The sequence below is a fragment of the Panthera tigris genome, chromosome A1 (genome assembly GCF_018350195.1).
Source record: "Panthera tigris isolate Pti1 chromosome A1, P.tigris_Pti1_mat1.1, whole genome shotgun sequence".
NCBI classification, from domain to species: domain Eukaryota; kingdom Metazoa; phylum Chordata; class Mammalia; order Carnivora; family Felidae; genus Panthera; species Panthera tigris.
The window spans coordinates 105,382,911-105,405,015 of record NC_056660.1 but is presented as its reverse complement, the minus strand read 5'-3'; the positions used below and the strand labels follow the sequence as shown (position 1 = coordinate 105,405,015).

The 22,105-nt window shown below is 37.0% G+C and overlaps 1 protein-coding gene across 1 annotated transcript in view; it reads left to right on the top strand.

Moving 5' to 3' along the window:
* The window catches only part of FBN2 (fibrillin 2), a 255,813-nt gene that overhangs the window by 141,827 nt on the left and 91,881 nt on the right, over window positions 1-22,105 (top strand). Inside the window, exons 12-19 of the mRNA XM_007087821.2 lie at window positions 2,650-2,769; window positions 3,692-3,817; window positions 4,642-4,764; window positions 6,558-6,680; window positions 12,285-12,437; window positions 15,475-15,528; window positions 17,156-17,281; window positions 19,969-20,094. Coding sequence (XP_007087883.2) covers window positions 2,650-2,769; window positions 3,692-3,817; window positions 4,642-4,764; window positions 6,558-6,680; window positions 12,285-12,437; window positions 15,475-15,528; window positions 17,156-17,281; window positions 19,969-20,094 — 951 coding nt within the window. The remainder of the gene's footprint in view (window positions 1-2,649; window positions 2,770-3,691; window positions 3,818-4,641; window positions 4,765-6,557; window positions 6,681-12,284; window positions 12,438-15,474; window positions 15,529-17,155; window positions 17,282-19,968; window positions 20,095-22,105) is intronic.

Genomic DNA, 22,105 nt, shown 5'->3' with positions numbered 1-22,105 from the left:
TATTTCTCACCCTGATAGTATCCGAGAATGTAACCATTTTGATAATCAGCAGCTGTCTCAGTGACTTCATTAATTTCAGGAGTTTAAAATCCTGTGAATTTTGCTGAAAAGTACTCAGTCCCCAATGAAAACACGGGAAGAAACCAAAGTGCACAGTGCCCCTATTCCCCTACACCAGGAGAAACAGAGGTGATCATTTGGAAGGACTAGGCCGTGAGACCTCAGAATCAAGAGCCATGAAATGTACGTTTAACAACATGGCAGTGGTCATTTCCGATTAGACTAAAACTTAAAATCTTACAGCAATCCCAGAAAACAAGTGGGGTTTTAAAGGCATGGATTTTATTTATTTATTTTTTAATTTTTTTTTTTGACATTTATTTATTTTTGAGACAGAGAGAGAGAGAGCATGAACAGGGGAGGGTCAGAGACCAAGGGAGACACAGAATCTGAAACAGGCTCCAGGCTCTGAGCTGTCAGCGCAGAGCCCGACGCGGGGCTCGAACTCACGGGCCGCGAGATCATGACCTGAGCCGAAGTCGGACGCTTAACCGACTGAGCCACCCAGGTGCCCCTAAAGGCATGGATTTTAAACACACTAATAGTTTTTGGTAGATGTTTTCACTTCTAAAGAAGAAATAAGTAAGTGAACTATTGTATCTTTCTGTGTACTGATCCCTTGGTGTGGTCTCTCAGAGGCTCAGGGCTGTAATGGCAAAATAACTTCCCAGAGCTGTCATAGCCATTGGCGGGGGCAGGGGCTTGGGAGCAGGTTTTCAGGAAAGCAAAAGGTCTTGAGAAGTGGCCTGGCTTCCCGGGGCTTGGGTGCATGGTCTTATTTTCCTCACTAGAACAGAGCTTTACAGTGACTCTTCTGAAAAGCAGCATCTACAACACATTTTTAAATGTTGCATTTGAGGGGCGCCTGGGTGGCTTGGTCGGTTAAGCGTCCGACTTCAGCTCAGGTCATGATCTCACGGTCCGTGAGTTCGAGCCCCGCATCGGGCTCTGTGCTGACAGCTCAGAGCCTGGAGCCTGCTTCCGATTCTGTGTCTCCCTCTCTCTCTGACCCTCCCCCGCTCATGCTCTGTCTCTCTCTGTCTCAAAAATAAATAAACGTTAAAAAAAGAATTAAAAAAAAAAAAATGTTGCATTTGAGTATTACGTATGCTAGAGAATTTAAGCTATCTTCCACACTGCAAACTCAGGGTGATAGTTCATACTGGAAAGTCCATTAAGTATACTTTATATGCTTGCTAATGCTCTAAACTCTGTCTTTTCTCATTTTGCCTCATTCCTTTGGCCCAGTAGAATTGATGTTATCAACCCAAAGTTGAAATGTAAGTGAATCTTAATGGGCTGAAGGCATCCTTGGATGAATTGAAAAAGCATTTAATCCTGTTACTCTCTGTTGTTTTTATTTAATTTGCTATGAGATTTTTTTTTGTTTTGTTTTGTTTTTTTTTTTGTTCTCCTCCTGTACCAGAGAGGGCTTAATTGCATTTACTCTGAGTGTTTATATAAATGAGATTGGTGAGTTTGATAGATTACAGTTTCTTTTTAAAGACCATCTGTGAAAGGAGTAATCTGTTTATGAAAATAGTAAACCTGTGAATTCATTGGATTGTTGTGCTCTCCAATATAGCTGAAATTGTATATGTTAATGGCCTCTACATGTACATGAAATGGCAGGTCATTATGCCCATACCAGCCAGCGAGGTTTTTAATTTGCTAGCATCCAAAATTATATTTTGTGGGTGTTGCTGAAAGAAAATTAATTTAACTTTTTCTGACTCTGGCACATGTGATTTTTCTGGGCTTTGGGTAGTCCAGACTGTTCCGTCTGCCATTTTGTCTTGCAGCCTCTGAATTCCGTGATGGGGTTTCCATTTAATCAAGCCTTAGGAGAACTAAATGAAAAGCAGTAATGTTTGTCACATTTAGGATCAGAACTCATATTTGCATTGAACTTAGTTTATGCAAAAAATTCCTGTGCCCATTTAAGGTCCTAAAGAAATCTGAGGTTGCTGAATATGATAGACTTTGTTTTAATTAATTTCCATTTTCTGTCCCACCCTATGTTACTTGAAATAACCAAGCCTTGGTGCCTACGTAGTTACATATCTAATTGAGGACGACAAATAATAACACAGAAATTCCACAATCTGTCATTCTCTTTTTTTAAAACTAGTAAAATTGACAGTATGAAGATATACATACATATCTTACAACATCTTTCATTGGGTTTCTAATACTCTATGAGGTTGTGTAGAGGCTATTAACTTGCCTGGATTACTATAGATAAGTGTGATAGCCTTTTGGAACTCATGGCTATTACTTTGCAGTCAGCTTTAAAAAAAAAAGCTTCTCCGAGCTTTTAATCATTGTGCATTTTTCAAATTGAAAAATCATTATTTCTTGATTAAAGCAAATTCCCTTGTAGTTTCCAATAGGCAATATTTTTGTAAATCTCTAGACTGGCCTCTCTGTATTTGAAGAAAGGAATTTTCATTCATTTATAAATACTCGGCTATTTAGACTATTACCACTGACTGGCCTTCTCTCAAATTTGGGGGGCCTCAATGTACTTTAAACAAACATTTGTAGAAATGGAGTGAAGTCTGTAATGGTTTCTTTTGCCGCTCACAGATGTTGATGAATGCACATCAAATCCCTGCACTAATGGAGATTGTGTTAACACACCTGGATCCTATTATTGTAAATGTCATGCTGGATTCCAGAGGACTCCTACTAAGCAAGCATGCATTGGTAAGGCAGTTTGCTTTCACATGTGAAAATGTTCCATGAAATATAGTGACCCAGGCTGTTGAGGTTAAAAGTAAATTTATATTAAAATAAGACATGGAATGAAGTAGGTGCTGTTACATTACTACAAGTTTATTTTATGCTCCCCTCAGAAGTGCTTCCTTTAAACATAAACAGTATTTGCATATATAACTCTCGCAACATGCTATCTGGCTTTGCAAAATTCAATTTCTCTCCCTTCCCTAGATCACAACTTCCTTTCTCAAAATAACATCAGTAGCCTTACTGCTGTCTGAATAATGGAGCTCAAGATTTATAGTTGTTCTCAACTACTGTCTCCTTTGATGCTCACACATAGTCCGATACGAAGTCAGGCCTTGTCTTGAATCACAGTTTTGTTGGTACACTCAGTACCCTCTTCCAAACTGATTCATCTCAGAATTCTTTTAGCAGATGACTCTGCTTGTCTTCTTTTTCATTTCCTCTTCATCCACGAGTAGTTGCTCAGATAAGCTTACCTGGCAGGTTGCATCATTTTGCTCTTAACCCAGATAGTTTGACGGTCCTGTCTTCCTAGTCAACAGTCTGCTCTGAATTTGGGGGTCTTTGACCATTGTGTCCAAAAGAGCTACACCAGCCATTCCACTGCACTGCCCACCCGCACCTAGCTTCCCTCCACACACTGACCCATTTTCCTCTTTCTTTCCCTCTTCACCTACAGTTAAGTCAGGACTGTAAAAAAAAAAAAAAAAAAAAAAAAAAAAAAAAACTTGTGAGAGATGGAAATTTTGCTGAAGAAGCAACACGATCTTTGGTATAATGTGTAAGACACAGACTGGATACTGAACATCACATTTATTACCTTACTGTTTTTATCTGTGGTTACTGTAAAAGAGTAATGTTTGGCCATTCTTCATTATCACAGATATTGATGAATGCATCCAGAATGGGGTCCTTTGTAAAAACGGTCGATGTGTGAACACAGATGGAAGTTTCCAGTGCATTTGCAATGCCGGCTTTGAATTAACTACAGATGGAAAAAACTGTGTTGGTATGGAAACTGCCTGCTTCTTTGCAAAAGATTCTTAAGGGATATACATTTTTATTTAGAACCATATATGCTGTTTCCATATAAGCTCACACAACACACATGTGAGAATTCTTCAGATGACTTAGGTAAAATATAAATGCATTTAGAATTAGACCCTTAAAGTCAAAGGAAAGATTTTTTGGAAATGTTATAACAATGAATAATGTACTGCTTCTGGGAATTTTCTGTGCGGTATATGTTTGATTAAAAGTAACAGTTTTTCTTCTGCCGTAGGTAATTATTAGTACCTACAGTATTTCACATTTTGCCATTACAATACTCAGAGGTTAGCAAAGGTCTCCCCTGACCTCCAATCTGGGGGAATGTAAAACCTTTTGGCATATGTGATAATCCGATCTCTAAATTTGACGTCCTGGCAATGTCTGGCAATGCAGTAGGTATCAGTACCTCACACAAATAATCTGTTCACACAGCAACTGGTGATAGTTCACCCAATGATGAAAGTCCAGTTCATTTCACTTGTACCCCTGAAGTCATATTAACATTTTTGCTAATCAAAGTAAAAACCCTTCTCAGGTGGTTTGAATAACAACTAAGCACAACATTTACTTAATTCTTTCCTTCTTGTCCCTTACGCTAAAGACCCTTCATGTTCTCCACATTATTTGCTCTCACTTGGTAGGCATTCAGATTAGGAAAAAAAAAAATCAGTGAGCACATAGCTTATTTATGTAGTAGAATGTGATTGGCAATTATTAATGGAAGGAGTGGGAGCCAGCTCCCCCAAGGCCAGTGGCGTCAGTGACTCTGCTCTTTTCCTGCAGATCATGATGAATGCACGACTACCAACATGTGTTTGAATGGCATGTGCATTAATGAAGATGGTAGCTTCAAGTGCATCTGCAAACCAGGATTTGTCTTGGCTCCAAATGGGCGTTATTGTACTGGTATGTATGGCTCTGAGATAGGGAAGTTACCATGATTGAAACCATCTTTTTTGTTTGAATGAATCATGCAAGAATTACTCCAGTTTCTTCATGCGGATTTCATATTATTCACGTCTGCTGCTAATTCAGCGAGGCAGGTGTCTAAAGCTTCCTAGAAAAACACACATTGTGGTCTAGGAACAGTGATATCTTTACAAAAATAATAATGGTATGGGAAAAATTAAGGGAATGACAGACCGGTTCTAGCAAGTCTGGAAGAGACAATGTAGAAATAATTTCTCTGTATCCCATGCCTAAACAAAAAAGAGGAAGAAAGAAATCTTGAGAGGTTTTCATTTTTGTGTACTAAAACCAGTCATTCGTTACTCATTTTGTATTACGTATTTTCCACAAACTAATCTACAGATCGTGACTATATCATTATCTAAAAATCTTACATCGACGTAGTGAAGAAAGAATTTGACTGTTCCTATCAGTTTTGTTTATCAAGCCATTTTGAAAGCTAAGCTCCAGTGATAACTTTAGTAAGCAAAGAAGTGCTTCATGGAAATAAATAAGACTATATTAGGTTTCTATTCACAATATGAATTTAGTAAGATGGAATAAATTTTGCAGTTTTTTTTTTCAGTTTTCTCCTTTTAGATGAAATCAACTTTTGAATTCTTTCTGCCTTCCATTACATGCTTACCTGAATACCAAATAATTTCAGCAAAATTCCAGGGAGTGTTGAGGGAGATAATTCAAGACTGATTCTTGTATTTTTGAATAAAAAATAGCTTCTGGACTATTCAAGAAAGGGGAGTACATTATTCAGTAGAAAGATTGTAGCTCTGCTGTTTCAAATCAAGACCGAGATGTCAGCTCAAGGTTGGTTGAATTGGATTTAACACAGGATTTGAGTTTAGTATTATTGCGGGGTGTAACATTACATTACAGCATGTAACTTTTAGTATTTCCTCAGAAACTTACATGCACATATAAATATGACCTAAATCTCAGCAGTTTTTGCTGTCTTGCAATTTTTTAAATTTATTTTCTTATTAGAGATAGTGCCATCTGCAAATTAAAATGTTCATCATTTGGCGACCCTGTGTTTTGAAGGCTGTTTCATCTTTCAGGGAAGCCATTGATTGTTGGGTTACATGTGATAAACTTGAGCAGATTGAAAATTAAGAGATGCTCCATATTTTGTTATTATGACTTGATCAAGTTAATATTAAAAAGGCATCTCTCTTTAGTTTGAATTTTATATGTGTGTAAATAAAAGTGCCTGGGTGGCCCAGTCAGTTAAGCATCTGATTTTTGATGTCTGCTCAGGTCATGATCTCATGGTTCGTGAGATTGAGCCCTGCACTCTGAGCACAGAGCTTGCTTGGGATTCTCACTCTCCCTGTATCTGCTTCTCTCCCCACCCCCCTCAAAATAAATAAACTTTTTAAAAAATAAGATAATTACAAACATTTACTTTAATTTTAAGAATTTGTTTTACTTAACTTGAATTAAATATCATTTAATAGTTAACAGAATTGGCATATAAATAAAGAAAAATGAGTGTGTAAGGCTCTTTTTTTTCCTAATGGATAAAGTGAGGCAACTTTGAGTCAGTATTTCTGAAAATGCATTTGAAAGAGTTGCATTTAGACCTGAGATTTGTTATCACATCTATGTGTCCTTCCATAAATTATAAAATGGAAAACAGAAGGTTGTTAGTCTAGAGTGATGACAACAGGCATACTCTGGAATAAGGTTAAGTTTACCCAGTAATGGCCTGAGTTGTGTTTCCCCCTGGACAGATGTTGACGAATGCCAGACCCCAGGAATCTGCATGAATGGGCACTGCATCAACAATGAAGGGTCCTTCCGCTGTGACTGTCCCCCAGGCCTGGCTGTGGGCGTGGATGGACGCGTGTGTGTTGGTAAGTGAATCATTCTCCAGTGTCCAAATGGTCTTCGAAAATCGGACAAAAATATATCCATACAGTGGAAAAGTATTCAGCCATAAAAAGGTAGGAAGTACTGCTAAATGCAAAAGTATGGATGCCCCTTGAAAACATGATGCTGAGTGAAAGGAACCGCTCACAAAAGCCCAGATAGTGTATGATTCCCTTCATATGAAATGTCTGAAGCAGGCAAATCTATAGAGACAAAGCAGATTCATGTTACTTAGAACAGAGAGGGTGGGGATGCCAGGATAAGGGGGTGGTAACTAAAGGCATTTTTAAGGTGGTGAAATGTTCTAAAATCAGTTGTAGTGATGGTTATATATATATATATATATATATATATATATATATATATATATGTATCTTTATATCTGTATATATATCTGTATCTATATATATCTGTGACTATGCAAAACAAACAAAACTATTGTACTCTTTAAACGGGTTAATTCTTAGGTATGTGAATTATACCTCAGTAAAGTGGCTTAAAAAATGTACAGGGAGTCCACCTAGCTCCTTGCGGAAGGCTCTGATGAGATGCAAGTAAAAATAAAAAAAAAACACTGTCTCTCGATTTCGGTTCAAGTCATGATCTTATGGTTCATGAAATTGAGCCCCCCATTGGACTCTGTGCTGACAGTGTGGAGCCTGCTTGGGATTCTCTCTCTCCTTCTCTATCTAGCCCTACGTGACTGTCTGTCTGTCTCTCTCAAAATAAATAAATATATATTTTTTTAAATGCAGGAGAAGAAAAAAGGAGATCATCCTTAAAAAATAAAAAGAAATCATCCTTAAATCAGGATCCTTTAAAATGTTAGCTGACTCTTTAAGTACAATGGATTTAGATGTTGTAATTCATAACAACTAAGATGAAAGGGGGATTATGGTTATATTTAAATAAGCCCTGTTTATTTAATATATTTAAATAAGCTCAAACACAATTTAAAATGTAAATAACTTCTCCCTTAGAACTTAGACTTCTGTCAAAAGGTGAAATATTTTTACATAGTTATTCCTCATCGCTATGCAGCTAACTATAGAAACAAGGGCAGAATATGAGAGAGAATACGTATTTTATTCTAAACCATGCCAAATTACTTTGCTTTTTAAAGGGGCACTTTTGCCAAATGGGTTCCATGCAAATCAGAGTTACAGGCATCAATTTTAAAGAGGCAGGCAAATCAAAAATGTGATTGACATTTCAGACCATATGGCATTTCAACCATATGTCCTAAAGATAACAATAGCAGAGTGAGGTCATTGTAAAAATACACTTAATGTGGTTTTCTCTCCAGCAGGCTTTCCTGAGACCCCTAGGGGGCATTAGCCATTGTGCACCTGCTGTTTCTCAGGTGACTCTGTAGAAAGCAGACACCCTTATTGGTTTAGGAGTGTAGATGACAGAAATGAAATTCTTTCTTAGACATAGGTGATAATACTTTTACTCTTCCCTATGGGAATCAAAACCTTTGGATCCCGAAAAGTGGGGGAGAAAAGAAGCAACAGCAGATGGAAATAATCTGTCCACTTAAGTTCATCTACTGTCTCCAATTTAGGATTTATTTCAGCTTACAAGATTGTCAGCACTTCACTCAGGGATATTTTAAATACAGCAGCCAGAAGAATGTAGCTCCTTCTTGCTTCAGGAAGCTAAAATATTTTCAGTTGCTTTAATATACTTAGTTGCCCTTTTCCTTTACTGGAATGATTCTGTTGAAATGTATGATGAGTACAAAACCAGTTTTGGAGGAAGATACTATTTTTCCTTTAAGCAACCATCGTATAAATAGCAATGAGGAATTCAGTGTCCAAACACAAATCATCATGCATTTTTGCCACATACGGAAAAGGCATCAGACATTGTTGCACAGACTCCAGGTTTTCACAACTGTGGTCGTTTAAACTTTTTAAAATAAAAACACCATTTGTTCTGGGTATAAAATTATATATTGTCGTTCCTGTCACCTGCTAGACCTTCTTTCTTGGTCTCTTCTGCCTTTAGTGATGCTTTTGAGATGCATTGATTGTTGAAGTTAGGAATGAATCACTACTATTAATTATTAATTACTTATTATCAATTATATATTTTTCTTCAGTTTGTTTTCTTAGACATTGAGACGTGGGTTTTTATTTTCAAAAAATTAAACTATTATTGTAATTGGTATGTTGAAGAAGCATGGCTCACAGACAGGACATAAACAAAAGACAACTATATTTTGGTCTCTTGCATCCCTCTAAAAAGTATCTTTAAATTTATTCAGTAGAAACCACTCACCCAGTAAGTAAGGAAGAGAACTCAGGCAACCCTATAACTTTACTATTCATAAATAGCAAAACTTTATGTGACTACTTTAGGTAATGAAAACCATGTTAAGTATAGAAATTAGAATGCCCAGAGATAATATTCTGAACCTGACTTGAAGTTACAATTTCCCTTGCAAGCTCAGACCTTCATCAGCAAGAAGCTTTCTGACTCTACAAGGGTCAAAGTGCAGGAGGAGGGAAGAAGCAGGAGCATTGGTGACCGTTTCAGGATTGCTTCAAGGTTTCTCAGCTTCCCAGATGTTTAAAGCCACCCCTTGATTTCATAGTTCCTTCAGAGGCATTTGGCTGCCCTTACTGAGAGGCGGACACTGCATTTTCTTCCTGGGGGCTTTACTCATCTGCCTTCTGGTCTTTGAGCAGTCTGTTTCAGATAGGCTCTGTCTGAGGGTGTCTCATCACCTCTCCATGCCGTTGTGTTAGGACACCTCTTAACGTGGCCCACGTCTAGTCCGTATGACCTGCCATCCTTTTGCCATGTTAACCTCATTATGGAGGTGGATCTCACTCACCTCCCTCCATTATCCCTCCCATAGGAAGAGCAGCCACTCACTTTTGCCTCTAGGTATGCCAGGCAGAGGCAGGCATGAAACTCTCCCCCTGCTCCCTGTGAAGTTCTTCTCTTTGGACCAGTGGTGAGAATGGTAGTCCCCCAACTCATAATCCAGCTCTTGCAAAACACTCCTCCTCAAAAAATACTCTTCTTAATTGCTGCTCTTTAAAACTATGTCTTCGATAATTGGGAGGGTTTTCGTGACCTGGCAACTATTTTCCATGTCCACTTCCTTCAGGGTGTAGTCTCAGAATTCACCTTGTTATTTGATATTTATATTATAATATAAATTGGGATTTTGGCTTCCATTTCCTATCCAACATCCTCCTACATGAGCTTAAGAGTATTTCGACATCAGTTAATTTTCTTTATCCTAGTTGTATTCCTTACTAGCTCTTTGGCCATAGGTAGGATACATCATCTCTCTCTGCCTCTTTTTCTCATTAGTTTTTTGAAAATTAAGTAAAATAATATGAGATTTTTTGTGTAAAGCTTTGAATGGTGTCTGGTATCTAACACATACCCAGCAAGTTAGCTATTAGTTATTCTTGTTCTATTAGAATCATGGCATCACACCTAGGGTATTGTCTTAGAGTTGCTACTTTAAGCAGTAAAGAAAAGCTGACAGTAAAAAAAGAAGCATAAAATAGAATGAGCATTTTGCATCCATACTTTACCACTGGTGTGTAGAATCTGAGCAACTTGTTTAAAAATTCCACTTTTTAAGTAAGAAAAGTCATGGAGAAAATTGATAACATGGAAAAGATGCAGGTCAGGAGCATTCAGTTCCAATCCCTCTCCAGAACATGTATATGAGCACATCTGATATGAGCACATCTGATATGAGCACATCTGATATGAGCACATCTGATGGTGCTGCTGGTCCTGATGCCTCTTATCCTGTCCACCTGTAAGCAGTGTCTCAGTTATATGTGAAGAGTATATGCACTATGGTTCTGGTCTGAAACCTTTAACAGGAAAAGGTTGACTGTCCTTATTAAAAATAGAAGAGAGAAATAAGGAAGTCACCATATTCTTTGAGTATTTCCTGTGTGTCTTACACACTGTGCCTACTGCTTAACAAACAAGTCTCATTTATTATATAAACTCTATCCTTATTTAATGGGTGACGGGTGTGTTAAGTATTTTAAGTAAGCTCTTTCCCATAGAGACCAGACCCTAGGACAGTTCATGTCCCTAAAACCTACACATATGTTATGTTACTTTCCTTTTCATGGACCTTCTGGTATTGGGTATTCTATACAACTGAGTTAATCTGTAACCCAGGCCACTACATAATGTGTCTGACTCTTCCTGCACGTACCATAGGCTTTTTATCGACTTCCTTCTAGAAATTGTGAAAGGATTATATTCTCAACATGAAAACAGTAATGAAATTGACCATTCTGTGATGCCTTCTGAGATAACAGATGTCATTATCACAAAAATTGTATTCAACTCACAAAATCCTATTGGAAATGATGCACTGTGTTGTATTTGTGCATACTTGTCTTGGAATGGAGCCCTGCTCTGTTATGTTACTCTGAGCTGGCTTTGCCAGACCCCATCTCATCAGAAGCAGAAGGGGCAGCATATCTTGTCTGTAGGGTTGTTGTGGTGAATCTCATGTCTTCTTCCATGTGAGTGTTCACCCATCTCATTGTCTAGTACAGCCATAAAGCTTATCGTTTTAATGGGAAACATCACCAAATCTTAAGCAGCAGGTGACTCAGGTTACTTTGTGTTATAATAAGCAGATAAAACTATTTCCAACAAGTTGGGAATAACTATGCCAGTGTCTGGTTTACACACTATACAGCTTCTCTGGCCTCTCTGGTGAGCTGAGTTTTTTTATAGTTCACCATTGAGCGTCTGACAAAACGGTAGCATATTGTATGAGGCATCAGAGTGAGGGCGTAAGCTGGGTATGCTTCTTTGGGACATAGCATGATGTAGAGGAAAGAGGAAGGACTTTGGAAGTCGCGCAGCCTGAGTATGAATTCCAGCATGAGCAGTTGGGTGGTGTAGGACTTGGAGCTGCTCAAGTAATCCTTCAGAACCTTGCCTTCCTCACTATAAAACGTGGATAATGATCGCTGTCCTGTGGAGTTGTCGATCAGAATGTTCAGTGAGATCATGTCTGCAAAGCAACAAACCCAATACTGAGGACACATAGCAGTGGCCATTTTTTTTTTTTTAATAACTGGGTTTTTTGAGAGTCTGAGATTAAAACATAGTCACAGTAGTAAACTGGGGGTTGACAAGAAAGGCCTCCTAATTCAGAAAGTTGAAGTAAGAAATTTCACAGCCAGGCACTTCATTGTTCCTAAGCACTTGCAAAATAGAAATAGCACGTGTCATTTTGAGGATAGCATAGCCAGTGATGAGAGCTCAAAGTCATGTTTATAAATGATGGCATTATTCCTGCTTCACGAAAGGCCTGTGGGCTCAAGTGTGATAATGAATGCTTGCATGGTGCGTAAAACTTTGTGTAGAAAAAAAAAAAAAGAATTGTTGACATTACAAGCATGCGTTTATTCATTTCTGAGCACCGTTAAATGCTAAAGATACAAAGAAAAAGAAAAGAGGCAAATGCCCTTTAAAGGCTTCCCATCCAATAGCCTCTTAGGTTCATAGAAACCCTCAGTTTTGAAATCTCTTTCTTTCACCATCTCCAGTTGTCACTCCGCTTCCTCCTGCAGATACTCACATGCGCAGTACGTGCTACGGCGGGATCAAGAAGGGAGCTTGTGTCCGTCCTTTCCCCGGTGCAGTGACCAAGTCAGAATGCTGCTGTGCCAATCCAGACTACGGTTTTGGAGAGCCCTGCCAACCCTGCCCTGCGAAAAACTCAGGTAGTCCTGTTTGCCTGTGTCACGTCTGATAAAGAATCTAGAAGGGTAGCGTTAGATATTTGGCCAAAGAGTACATCAGCTCTCAAGTGTTCTGTCGTTATTTTCAGTTGAAGACCTCCAAGTCTTTGTTGGTATGTGAGGCATAGAATGAGGAAATGTGTCCTGTGTTATTATCTATGATCCCCGCACAGAGAGTACACACAGGGGGTAGAGGAATGTGTTTGTTGACCCAATTATGGATGTTATAACATGTTTATTATATGGATACCTTACTCCTCAGTGTTTTTGATATTTAATATCATTGTGAAGATGAACAGCGTAAAATCCACTTGTCACTTTCAAGGTTATAGTGAATTCACGAGAGCCTGATTTTCTTTATTTTTAATCTAGCCACAGCATGGTCTTGGGCTGTAATCTAAGTGAGTAATAATCATTTACTAATTTTTTCACAGATAGAGTCACATTACATGGCCTAATTCTTTGACTATTCTCTGACTCTTCTTTATTAATATTTTACTATAATCTTTACTGAATTTATGTAAGTATAGTAGGGACTCAAAAATAAACACAACCTCTTTTTTTCTTTAAAGTTGAGAATAGTTGAGAGTGTAGTCAGGCAAAAATATAAACTACAGTTTAATGTGATTGATGCCTTGTGAGGGACATAGGGATGCCCGTGTGGCTCACTCGGTTAAGTGTCCAGCTCTTGATTTTGGCTCAGGGCTTGATCTTGCGTTTCATGAGATTGAGCCCAGCATCAATCAGGCTCTGAGCTGACAGGGTGGAACTGGCTTGGGATTGCCTCTCTCTCTCTCCCTCTCCCTCTCTTTCTCTCTCTCTCTTTCAAAATAAATAAACATTTTTTAAAAAGCAGGACATAAACAGGGAACTGGGAGAGCACACAGGAAAGAGAAGTAATTGGTCTGGAGAAGCTGGGAAGGACTTCACAGGGCTGGGGGTGGGTATCTGCTTAGTTTCATCTTGAAAAAAGGAATAAGAACATTACAGGTAGGAGATGGAAGAAATGCATTCCAACCAAGGGAAATGGCTTGTAATTGTGTTGAAAATCTTCAAGGGATTGTTCAAATCTCAGCAAAGCATTAGCCTTCCTCTGGAATGAACTGAGCAGGACATTTTTTAAAAAGAAGAGTTAAGGTAGGAAATCTTGCCCTAAAAGTGTTTAAGTCAGTTATGCATACTATGAAAGATGTACAAAAATTGGTAACAAGGCTAGATGAAAAGGTGAGTGAGCTAATAAAATCTGGCATCTAGCAACAGTTGTGACTATAAATAGGAATGTAGGATACAATAAAGATAACGTTTAGGTTGGTGAGGAAAGATTGAACTAAGTAATGAATATTGTTGAAAAATAATAGAAAAAGTATGAAGTTAGCTCCCTGCATTAAACCTTACAAAATAACCTTCTTATAGAATATATAAACTATTTGTAATCTTGTGATAGTAAAGGACTAGCAAGAGCAGAAACCAAAGACTAAAATACACATGTAAATTGGAAAAATATTTTGCTTAATTTATAAGGAATTTACCCGAATTGGTGAGGAAAGTTGAAATCCTCCGTAGAAAAAAGTGCATTGTATGCAAACAAGATTTCACAAAATGCAAATAGCCACATGAAAGGATGTGCTAAAATGAAAATTAAAATAAGACGTCGTTTTTGTTCATTAGCTTGGTAAAGTGTCGATGATTGCTTTTTTCCATATGGGTACTCTCTTCTGCTGGTGGAAGGTTAGCCTGGGACATGTAGGGAGAGGAGGAGTATCAGAAGCCTTAAAAAGAGTCATAAATGCTGAGCAGTTTGACTTCCAAGAGATTAACATACTGATATAATTGAATTTCCTGTTATTTATGATAATTGCTGAAAATTGGACAAACCTGATTTCATCATTATCAGACTGAATAAATGTGGTGCATCCACATAACTGAGTAAAAACAGTAAATAGTCTATTAAGTGGGATATGAACATGAAATGTCTGTGACACAGTGCTGAGAATCCAAGCCTGCTCCCCACCTTACAGCCTCTGTGATCTGGGGAGTCACTTCACATGTCTGCCTGAGTGTTCTCAGGTGTCAAAGAGGACAGCAATGGTATCTAGTTTGTGATTATTACTCAGCTGTAAAAGAGAATGAGAACTTGCCATTTGCGACAACTAAGTTGGACTTAGGGATGTTATGCTAAGTGAAAGCAGTCAGAGAAAGAAAGATACCATATGATTTCACTTACATGTGGAATCTAAAACTCAGAGCAAATAAACAAACAGAAGCAGAAGGTGACCTGTAAACACAGAGCAGACACTAATGGTTGTGAGGGAGTGAAGGGTTAGGCCACATGGGTGAAGGGGAATGGAAGGTATAGGCTTCCAGCTTTGGAATGAGTGAGTCACGGGGATAAAAGGTACAGCAAAGGGAATACAGTCAGCAGTACTGCAACGGTGATGTGACAAACGGTAGGTACGCTTGTAAGGAGCACGGCATAACGTATCAGATTGTCCAGTCACAGTGTATTACAGCTGAAACTAATTACAGCTGAAACTAACATCGTGTGTTAACCACACTTAAATAAAATGTCTCATTTGTAATATTGGGAGAATTAAATAAGCTATTAGAAAATGCTGGAATACCAGGCACATGGTAAATGCTGGTATGTAAGTATTGCTGTTATGTAAGTATTCTTTATAATTATTTTGTTACTGAGAGAAAAAAAGTTAAAAAGCATTCTCTACAATCCATTTTGGATTTTTTTTTTTAAGTTTCCAAATGTGGAAAATATTTGTAACATTTATCGTTATATTAACTATATTCAGGGTGATAATCACAAGTGAGTTTTATTTTTTTATGCTCATCCATGATTTTGGAATTGTCAAAGTAATTATGTGCTGGAAAATAGTAACTATTTTTTTCGTTTTAAAAATTATTACCAGTGATTTTTCTTCATGGTAGTTTTGGAGTGATGTAAGTGACTTGTATACAGAGAGATAGTGTTTAGAGTTTTTCATTTCTGTATTTTTTTATCTTCCAGCTGAATTCCATGGTCTTTGTAGTAGTGGAGTAGGGATCACTGTGGATGGAAGAGGTAAGTCTATTGTATATTCAGTCTTACAGTAATTATGAAATTAGTAGCTTTATGATTATAACATGAGTTGTGAGAGTATTTCATAAAACATCAGTGTAAAATAATAAAACAAATTATCAGTGTAAAAAACTCGGTGTAAAATAATAAGATAAATTATCGCCTAGAATAGTGGTTATAAGCTAGATATATTAAATGTATGTAGATGCCACATTCATAGGAGATAAATATTTAACTTTTAAATACACATTGTTGAAAATGTCTCTAGCAAACTAGACCTGTAATTTTGTGGGTACCATTGCTTAAGAAGAGGCTAAAGTTGGTATTTAAGTTTAGGAAAAGTGAGTCCGTTTAAAGAGAAAATATTAAATAGTGGTGCTGACATGATTTTAAAAAATCTTTAAGAAATACTTGATATGGATCAAGTTTGGGATTTACTACCCTAAAAATGAAGATTATTTGTGCCTAAGAATACTGAAACCTTCTAAATTTAAATAAGTGAAATTCAATCACATTTTCTTATTTTAAACAGCAATATGATTAACAAAATGCCACCATGAAACATTGAATATTAAATAAATTTGTTTATAACTTTAAAGTTCTTTTATACACGTATAGTATACACATACAGTTTCTTATGTGTTTTTTTTTTTAAGAAAACTGTAGGGTATTGTTAATCTTCACTGTATGTATGTATGTATGTATTTCTTCTCCTTTTGTGTTTGAGAAGATTTTGGACACATTTTAGATCAGTTGACAGTAATACTGCATCTTTGCCATGAACACCAAAAACCACAGTAAAGAAACCAACTTGTATAAGGATGTTTGTCCCAAAACTAAAATGAAAAAGCTAACATTTCTGGGGTATGTTAAGGTCTTCCAGATTCTGGAAAACAATTGATAAGATTAAAATTTGAGCATCATGACCAAAATTTGATACTACGTCCATTTTTTTAATCCCCTCTCAATATGGTCTCTGCAACAGAGCCAGCCACTTGTTCCAAGTACTGGGTTGCTCAGACGAGCACGTCATTCTTCAAGTCTTGCCCACGGCCGACAGAGTACTCACTGTTGATGGCTTCTTATAAAACATTGGGTTCTCAAGCATCCATATTTGAACTGTTCTCTCCATTAATTTCAACTTGTCAACAATGAGAAACATTTATTAAGTATCATATTACTTAGCTGATTGTAAAAAAATGATAATAAAATAGAAATATTCCATGCCTTTGGGGACCATAAAATTATATAAGTCACCCTAATAAATGGTTGTCCTTTAATTAGATGGTTATAATACCTATCGAGTTAAGTTTTCCTTTGGATTTTAAGCCACCAGCCTGTAAATTTCTTTATTAATTTTATCATAAATGCAGGCACATTACGTGGTTTAGTCCTTTGAATTTCTGCCAGTTCCCTTCATTTTTCTTTTAACTTACCAGGGAATTGTCCTGTATCCCTTAATTTCAATCTCTTATTCCTTATTTTCATTTTCTTTCCCTTTCTGAAAGCCAGGCAAATTGTGGGTTTGTGGAGTTAAACACTTTATATGTTGAGTGATCTTTATTAGGCCTACATATGTCAACAAACAATACAATATCTGTGAGCATTAAACTTTCAACATTTAATGCAGATATCAATGAATGTGCTTTGGATCCCGATATATGTGCCAATGGAATTTGTGAAAATTTACGTGGTAGTTACCGTTGTAATTGCAACAGTGGCTACGAGCCAGATGCCTCTGGAAGAAACTGTATTGGTAAGTTGCTGTATTTATACGAGAACCTTTTGTATAGTTTCATTTCATGGATTATAAGAGAAATTGAAATACAAATAAGTGAATAAAACTGCAGATCTTACAGTTTCTCTTTCCTTCTTATAGAAAGAAATAAAGCTATTGGAATCCACCCAATTCTGTTACAAAATAACAAACTTTTTAGTGGCAGAACTTAGTATTTAAATCATTCTGTTCCCAAATGAATAGATATATACTCAATTGTTGTCTTGTTGTATTTCTGCATATATCTAAATCGTGCAGGTTTTTTTTTCCACTAAGAAAGGGACTTCAGAGTTAACAAGGCAGTGAGTTAAGAAAATGAACTGTTACAGGTTTAAAAAACTTTGACTTACAAGGAAACAGCTAGTTGCTACAACTTATCCAAACGTAGGTGTTTCTTTATGTAATTTATAAGAGAAGGTTTATAAAAACTCAGGTACCTAGTTCATCTATTCAAGAATTTGTGAAGAATTTAGATTTTCTCATAGAGCACTGAGTCCATTTTTATAAAACGAATGCTGTCAACTCATCATTATACATAATAATGGTTACACCTAATCACTGATGACTCTTAAAACCAAGTTTTGATGATTATGATTAGGAAAAAAATATTTTTCAGCCCTTATGGCACTGAATTTTATTATTGAATATATTCATTTGACCTTGAGTTGAAGACATATGTACAGATAGATGTGTAAGTCTGTATTAAATATCATATGCTTATAATGGATTTTGACACTCATGAGGAAGGGCACCAGCCAAAGATTATTGAACATTTATAAAAACATGTAAACCTACTACCTGATATTCACCAGAAGAAAAGTTGCTTCCAGCAAAACTGCTGAACACAGTTGAGCACAGGGGCACGCTACTGGAAACAGGGAGATTCAGTGAGCATTTATTCCCTAAACATGTTTCATGGCACTACTTGACTCTTTAAAGTAAGAATATGCATAATTTTGATAAAAATTAGAACTACATTTTAAAATTAAAATGAGGCCAGATTTTAGTTTTAGTTGGCTAGGGTTGCTGTAAAAACAAACAAACAAACAAAACCTACAAAGTTTGAGTTGCTTCAAGCAAGAGAAATTTATTGTCTCATAATTTGGGAAGCCACAAATCCAAAAGCAAGGTATTCAGAGAGAGGGCTATGCTCTCTCTAATGGCTCCAGGACAGGATCTTTCCTTTCCTCTTCTAGCTTCAGGTGTTTGCCTGCAATCTTGATGTTCCTTGGCCTACAGTTGCATCACTCTGGTCACATGTACATCTTTTCCGTGTCTTTTCACTTCATCTCCCTGCTCTGTTTCACATCATTTCCCCTTTTTTATGGACAGTGGCCATATTGGATTACATCCTACCCTAATGATCTCACTTTAGCTTAACTACTTCTATAACATTCCTTTTCCCAAATAAGGTCACATATTGGCTTCAACCTAAGTTTTTTTGAGGAACACATTTTAACCCAAAGCATGGAATAGTAGGTAAATAATTTGTGATGCAGCAAGCTGACACAATCATTGGGAAGTGTATGGAACTGCTTAAAATACAGTGTTACCAAGTCAGAATGGGAGCAAAAACATAACATCCAAACGAAAAAAGATCAGATAAGACACAAAAAATAATATTTATCAGTGCTGATAGAAGTACAGCAAATATTTCTCCAATATCTGTTTTCCAAATTTTTACAACAGTATACCATATATATCGTTTGGTAAAGTACAGTTGTTATTCATGAGACTAAAAATATAACTGTAGGTTAAAGGAACTATGCTCCCCACACTTCATTTTTTCTTTCTTTCTGTTATTAACTACATTTGCAAAAATGAGCAAGGACATGAAGATAAAACTCAGTGTGAGCTTCTTAAACCTGAGCATTACATAGTATTTTCTAGGCTGTTGTAGACTTCTAACAGAATATACAAAATAGATCATTAATTCCCCATAAATAATGAATTGTGTCTGAAGTAAAAACCTAATGGAAAAAGAGTAGTAAGCACCTTTTGTTTAGTGCCATTTAACGCATTTTGATTAGATTTTAATTTAAAAAAACTTTTTAAAATCATCTCTTATTTTTATTATATATAAACAAGTATATAGGTGAGTGAGTAATCTTTTGATGTATTTCATTGGTACTTTCAAATATATAGTGTGTGTGTGTGTGTGTGTGTGTGTTCATTCAGGGACTTAAGAACATTTTCAAAATGGGCACCAGTATAAGAATGTTCTTGTACAAGTAAAACCAAATATACTTTGCTTAGGATCAAGGAATGTACTGTCGGCACAAAGAGACTAAGTCTTTTTGGTGGGGTGGGTGCGGGGCAGTGAGATAGGCAAAGGGAATTAAATGAAGTGTCCACTTCCAGTTGTAAAATAAATAAGTCGCAGGGATAAAAAGTACAGCACAGGGAATATGGTCAATAATATTGTAAAAAATTTGTAATTACTCTCACCATGGGGAGCATTGCATGATATATATAAATATTGAATCACTATATTGTAAACCTGAAACTAATATAATATTACATGTCAACTGTACTTCACTTAAAAATATATTAATTTTTTAAAAGAGATGAAATCAAGGAGGGGATAAGAAAAATAAAAATAAAACTTTATTGGTCATCGGATTGTTCAACATGTGTTTCTCCTGTCTTTGAATGGCGGTTTTCAGACATTGATGAGTGCTTGGTAAACAGACTGCTCTGTGACAATGGCCTGTGCAGAAACACGCCTGGAAGTTACAGTTGCACGTGCCCACCTGGGTATGTGTTCAGAACGGAGACAGAGACATGTGAAGGTAAGAGATGTCTTCCTTGCCTAGTTGTGAAGCGTAAGTACCTAGATGGCCATCAATGTTTGTCAAGTACATTGATGAAACAAGATAGTGAACAGAGTATTGTTTGAATATTTTTAAAATTCAATGATCTCCTTCAGCCTCATCTGTCAATTTTGAGAAATCGCATGTACTGGGGTGTCTGGCTGGCTCATTTGGTAGAGCATCTAACTCTTGATCTCAGGGTCATGAATTTCAGCCCCAGGGTTGGTATAGAGATTACTTAAGTAAATAAATATACCTTAAAAAAATAAAGAAGGAGTGCCTGGGTGGCTCAGCTGGATAAATATCTGACTTCAGCTCAGGTCATGAGATCACAGTTCTGGGTTCCAGCCCCGCGTCGGGCTCTATGCTGACAGCTCAGGGCCTGGATCCTGCTTCAAATTCTGGGTCTCCTTCTTTCTATGCCCCTCCCCCACTCACGCTCTGTCTCTTTCTCTCAAGAATAAATAAATGTAAAATTAAAAAAAATTAATAAAAAAAAGAAGAAATAGTAGGTACCTAACCCAGTTTATAAACCCATCAGTTTTGTTCCATTCAGATAAAATATCAACAAACATTTTGAAATATGGGTTGGGGGGGGGTAGTGAAAGGAGCCAGTTTGTTTTACTTGCTGAAATTAAATGTCAGATTTTTTTTGTTTTCTTTTCCCCTTTTAAAAACTGTCATATACTAGCCTCGGGGAAACCTGGCAGGTAATGTCAGAATCAGCCCTGAGGGACTTTCTCTGTGGATTGATTGATACACCTCAGAGATTGGCCCAGAAAATATTTGGGGCCTGAGTAAAAATGGTCACCATAAATAAATGTATAGTCTAAGGAAATTGTCGTTGCCATTTGATGATTTAAAAGTTACCATTTAGGTTTATTGATAGTAAATCTCTGGTTAAAAACTTCTTTCTTTTAACCACATTTTTGGATAGTGGATGCTGTGTGAATTACTTACATGAACAAGGGCCTTATTTTCAGTGAGATACCAGCTAAGCAAGCAGGGCATTCAATTATGATTTTGTTTCTTTATCTAAGTCCTGTGTATTTCTGAATAATCCGTTGTCTGACTCCTAGTCATTGTTCTTTTTAAGTCTTACTGGGGAGTGTGGGGGCGGTGGGAGGGGGCACCTATACAAGTGTCCCCTGAAGGTCTCAAATCCAGAAACTGCTGCCAAAGTTACTTAAATAAAGATTCCATCTTTAATTATTTTGAATAGACCTTTCCTTATCTGTTGAAATAGTTCTTTTTTGGTGACTCCATAGCCAAGAAAAGAGCAGTAGTAATATGATGCAAAAAGATGTTACCATTCTCTTTTCTTATTGTTTCATTTCAAAGCATTCTTGTGAACTGAAACAAGTTAGGGCTTGAACAAGATGCCAGAACACAAGTGACTCAGCTGAAGTCAATGAAATGCAATTACAAAGTGCAATTCTAAGTTTGGATTGAATTGGAGGGACCATTGAAAAATACTAATAAGCCTGAAGAAAACAACAAACAATAAGAAAAAACCCCTAAGTATAAAAGGCAGTTTCTCTAAACTCAGTCCTGATACCTGTCCCCCTACTACCCCCACCTCTTGCAGGAGCTCCTCAAAGAGCAACACTTCTTTCTTTCCATCCTAGTTAAAGTACTTGAAGATTCATCTTCTCCATAGTTGAGCAGAAACGATAGAAAAGCTGTCTTTTTTTTTTTTTTTTTTTAATGTTTATTTCTGAGAGAGACAGAGTGTGAGCAGAGGAGGGGCAGAGAGTGAGGGAGACGCTGAATCTGAAGAAGGCTCCAGGCTCTGAGCTGTTGGCAGAGAGGCTGACACGGGACTCGAACCCTTGAACCATGAGATCATGACCTGAACCGAAGTGGGATGCTTAGCTGACTGAGCCCCCCAGATGCTGCTGAAAAGCTGTCTTTTTTAAGTAGCTCAGGTGTCACCAATGTATTCAGCTAGAGTGTTTCCTATATTATCCTTCGGAATTGCTCTGAGAAA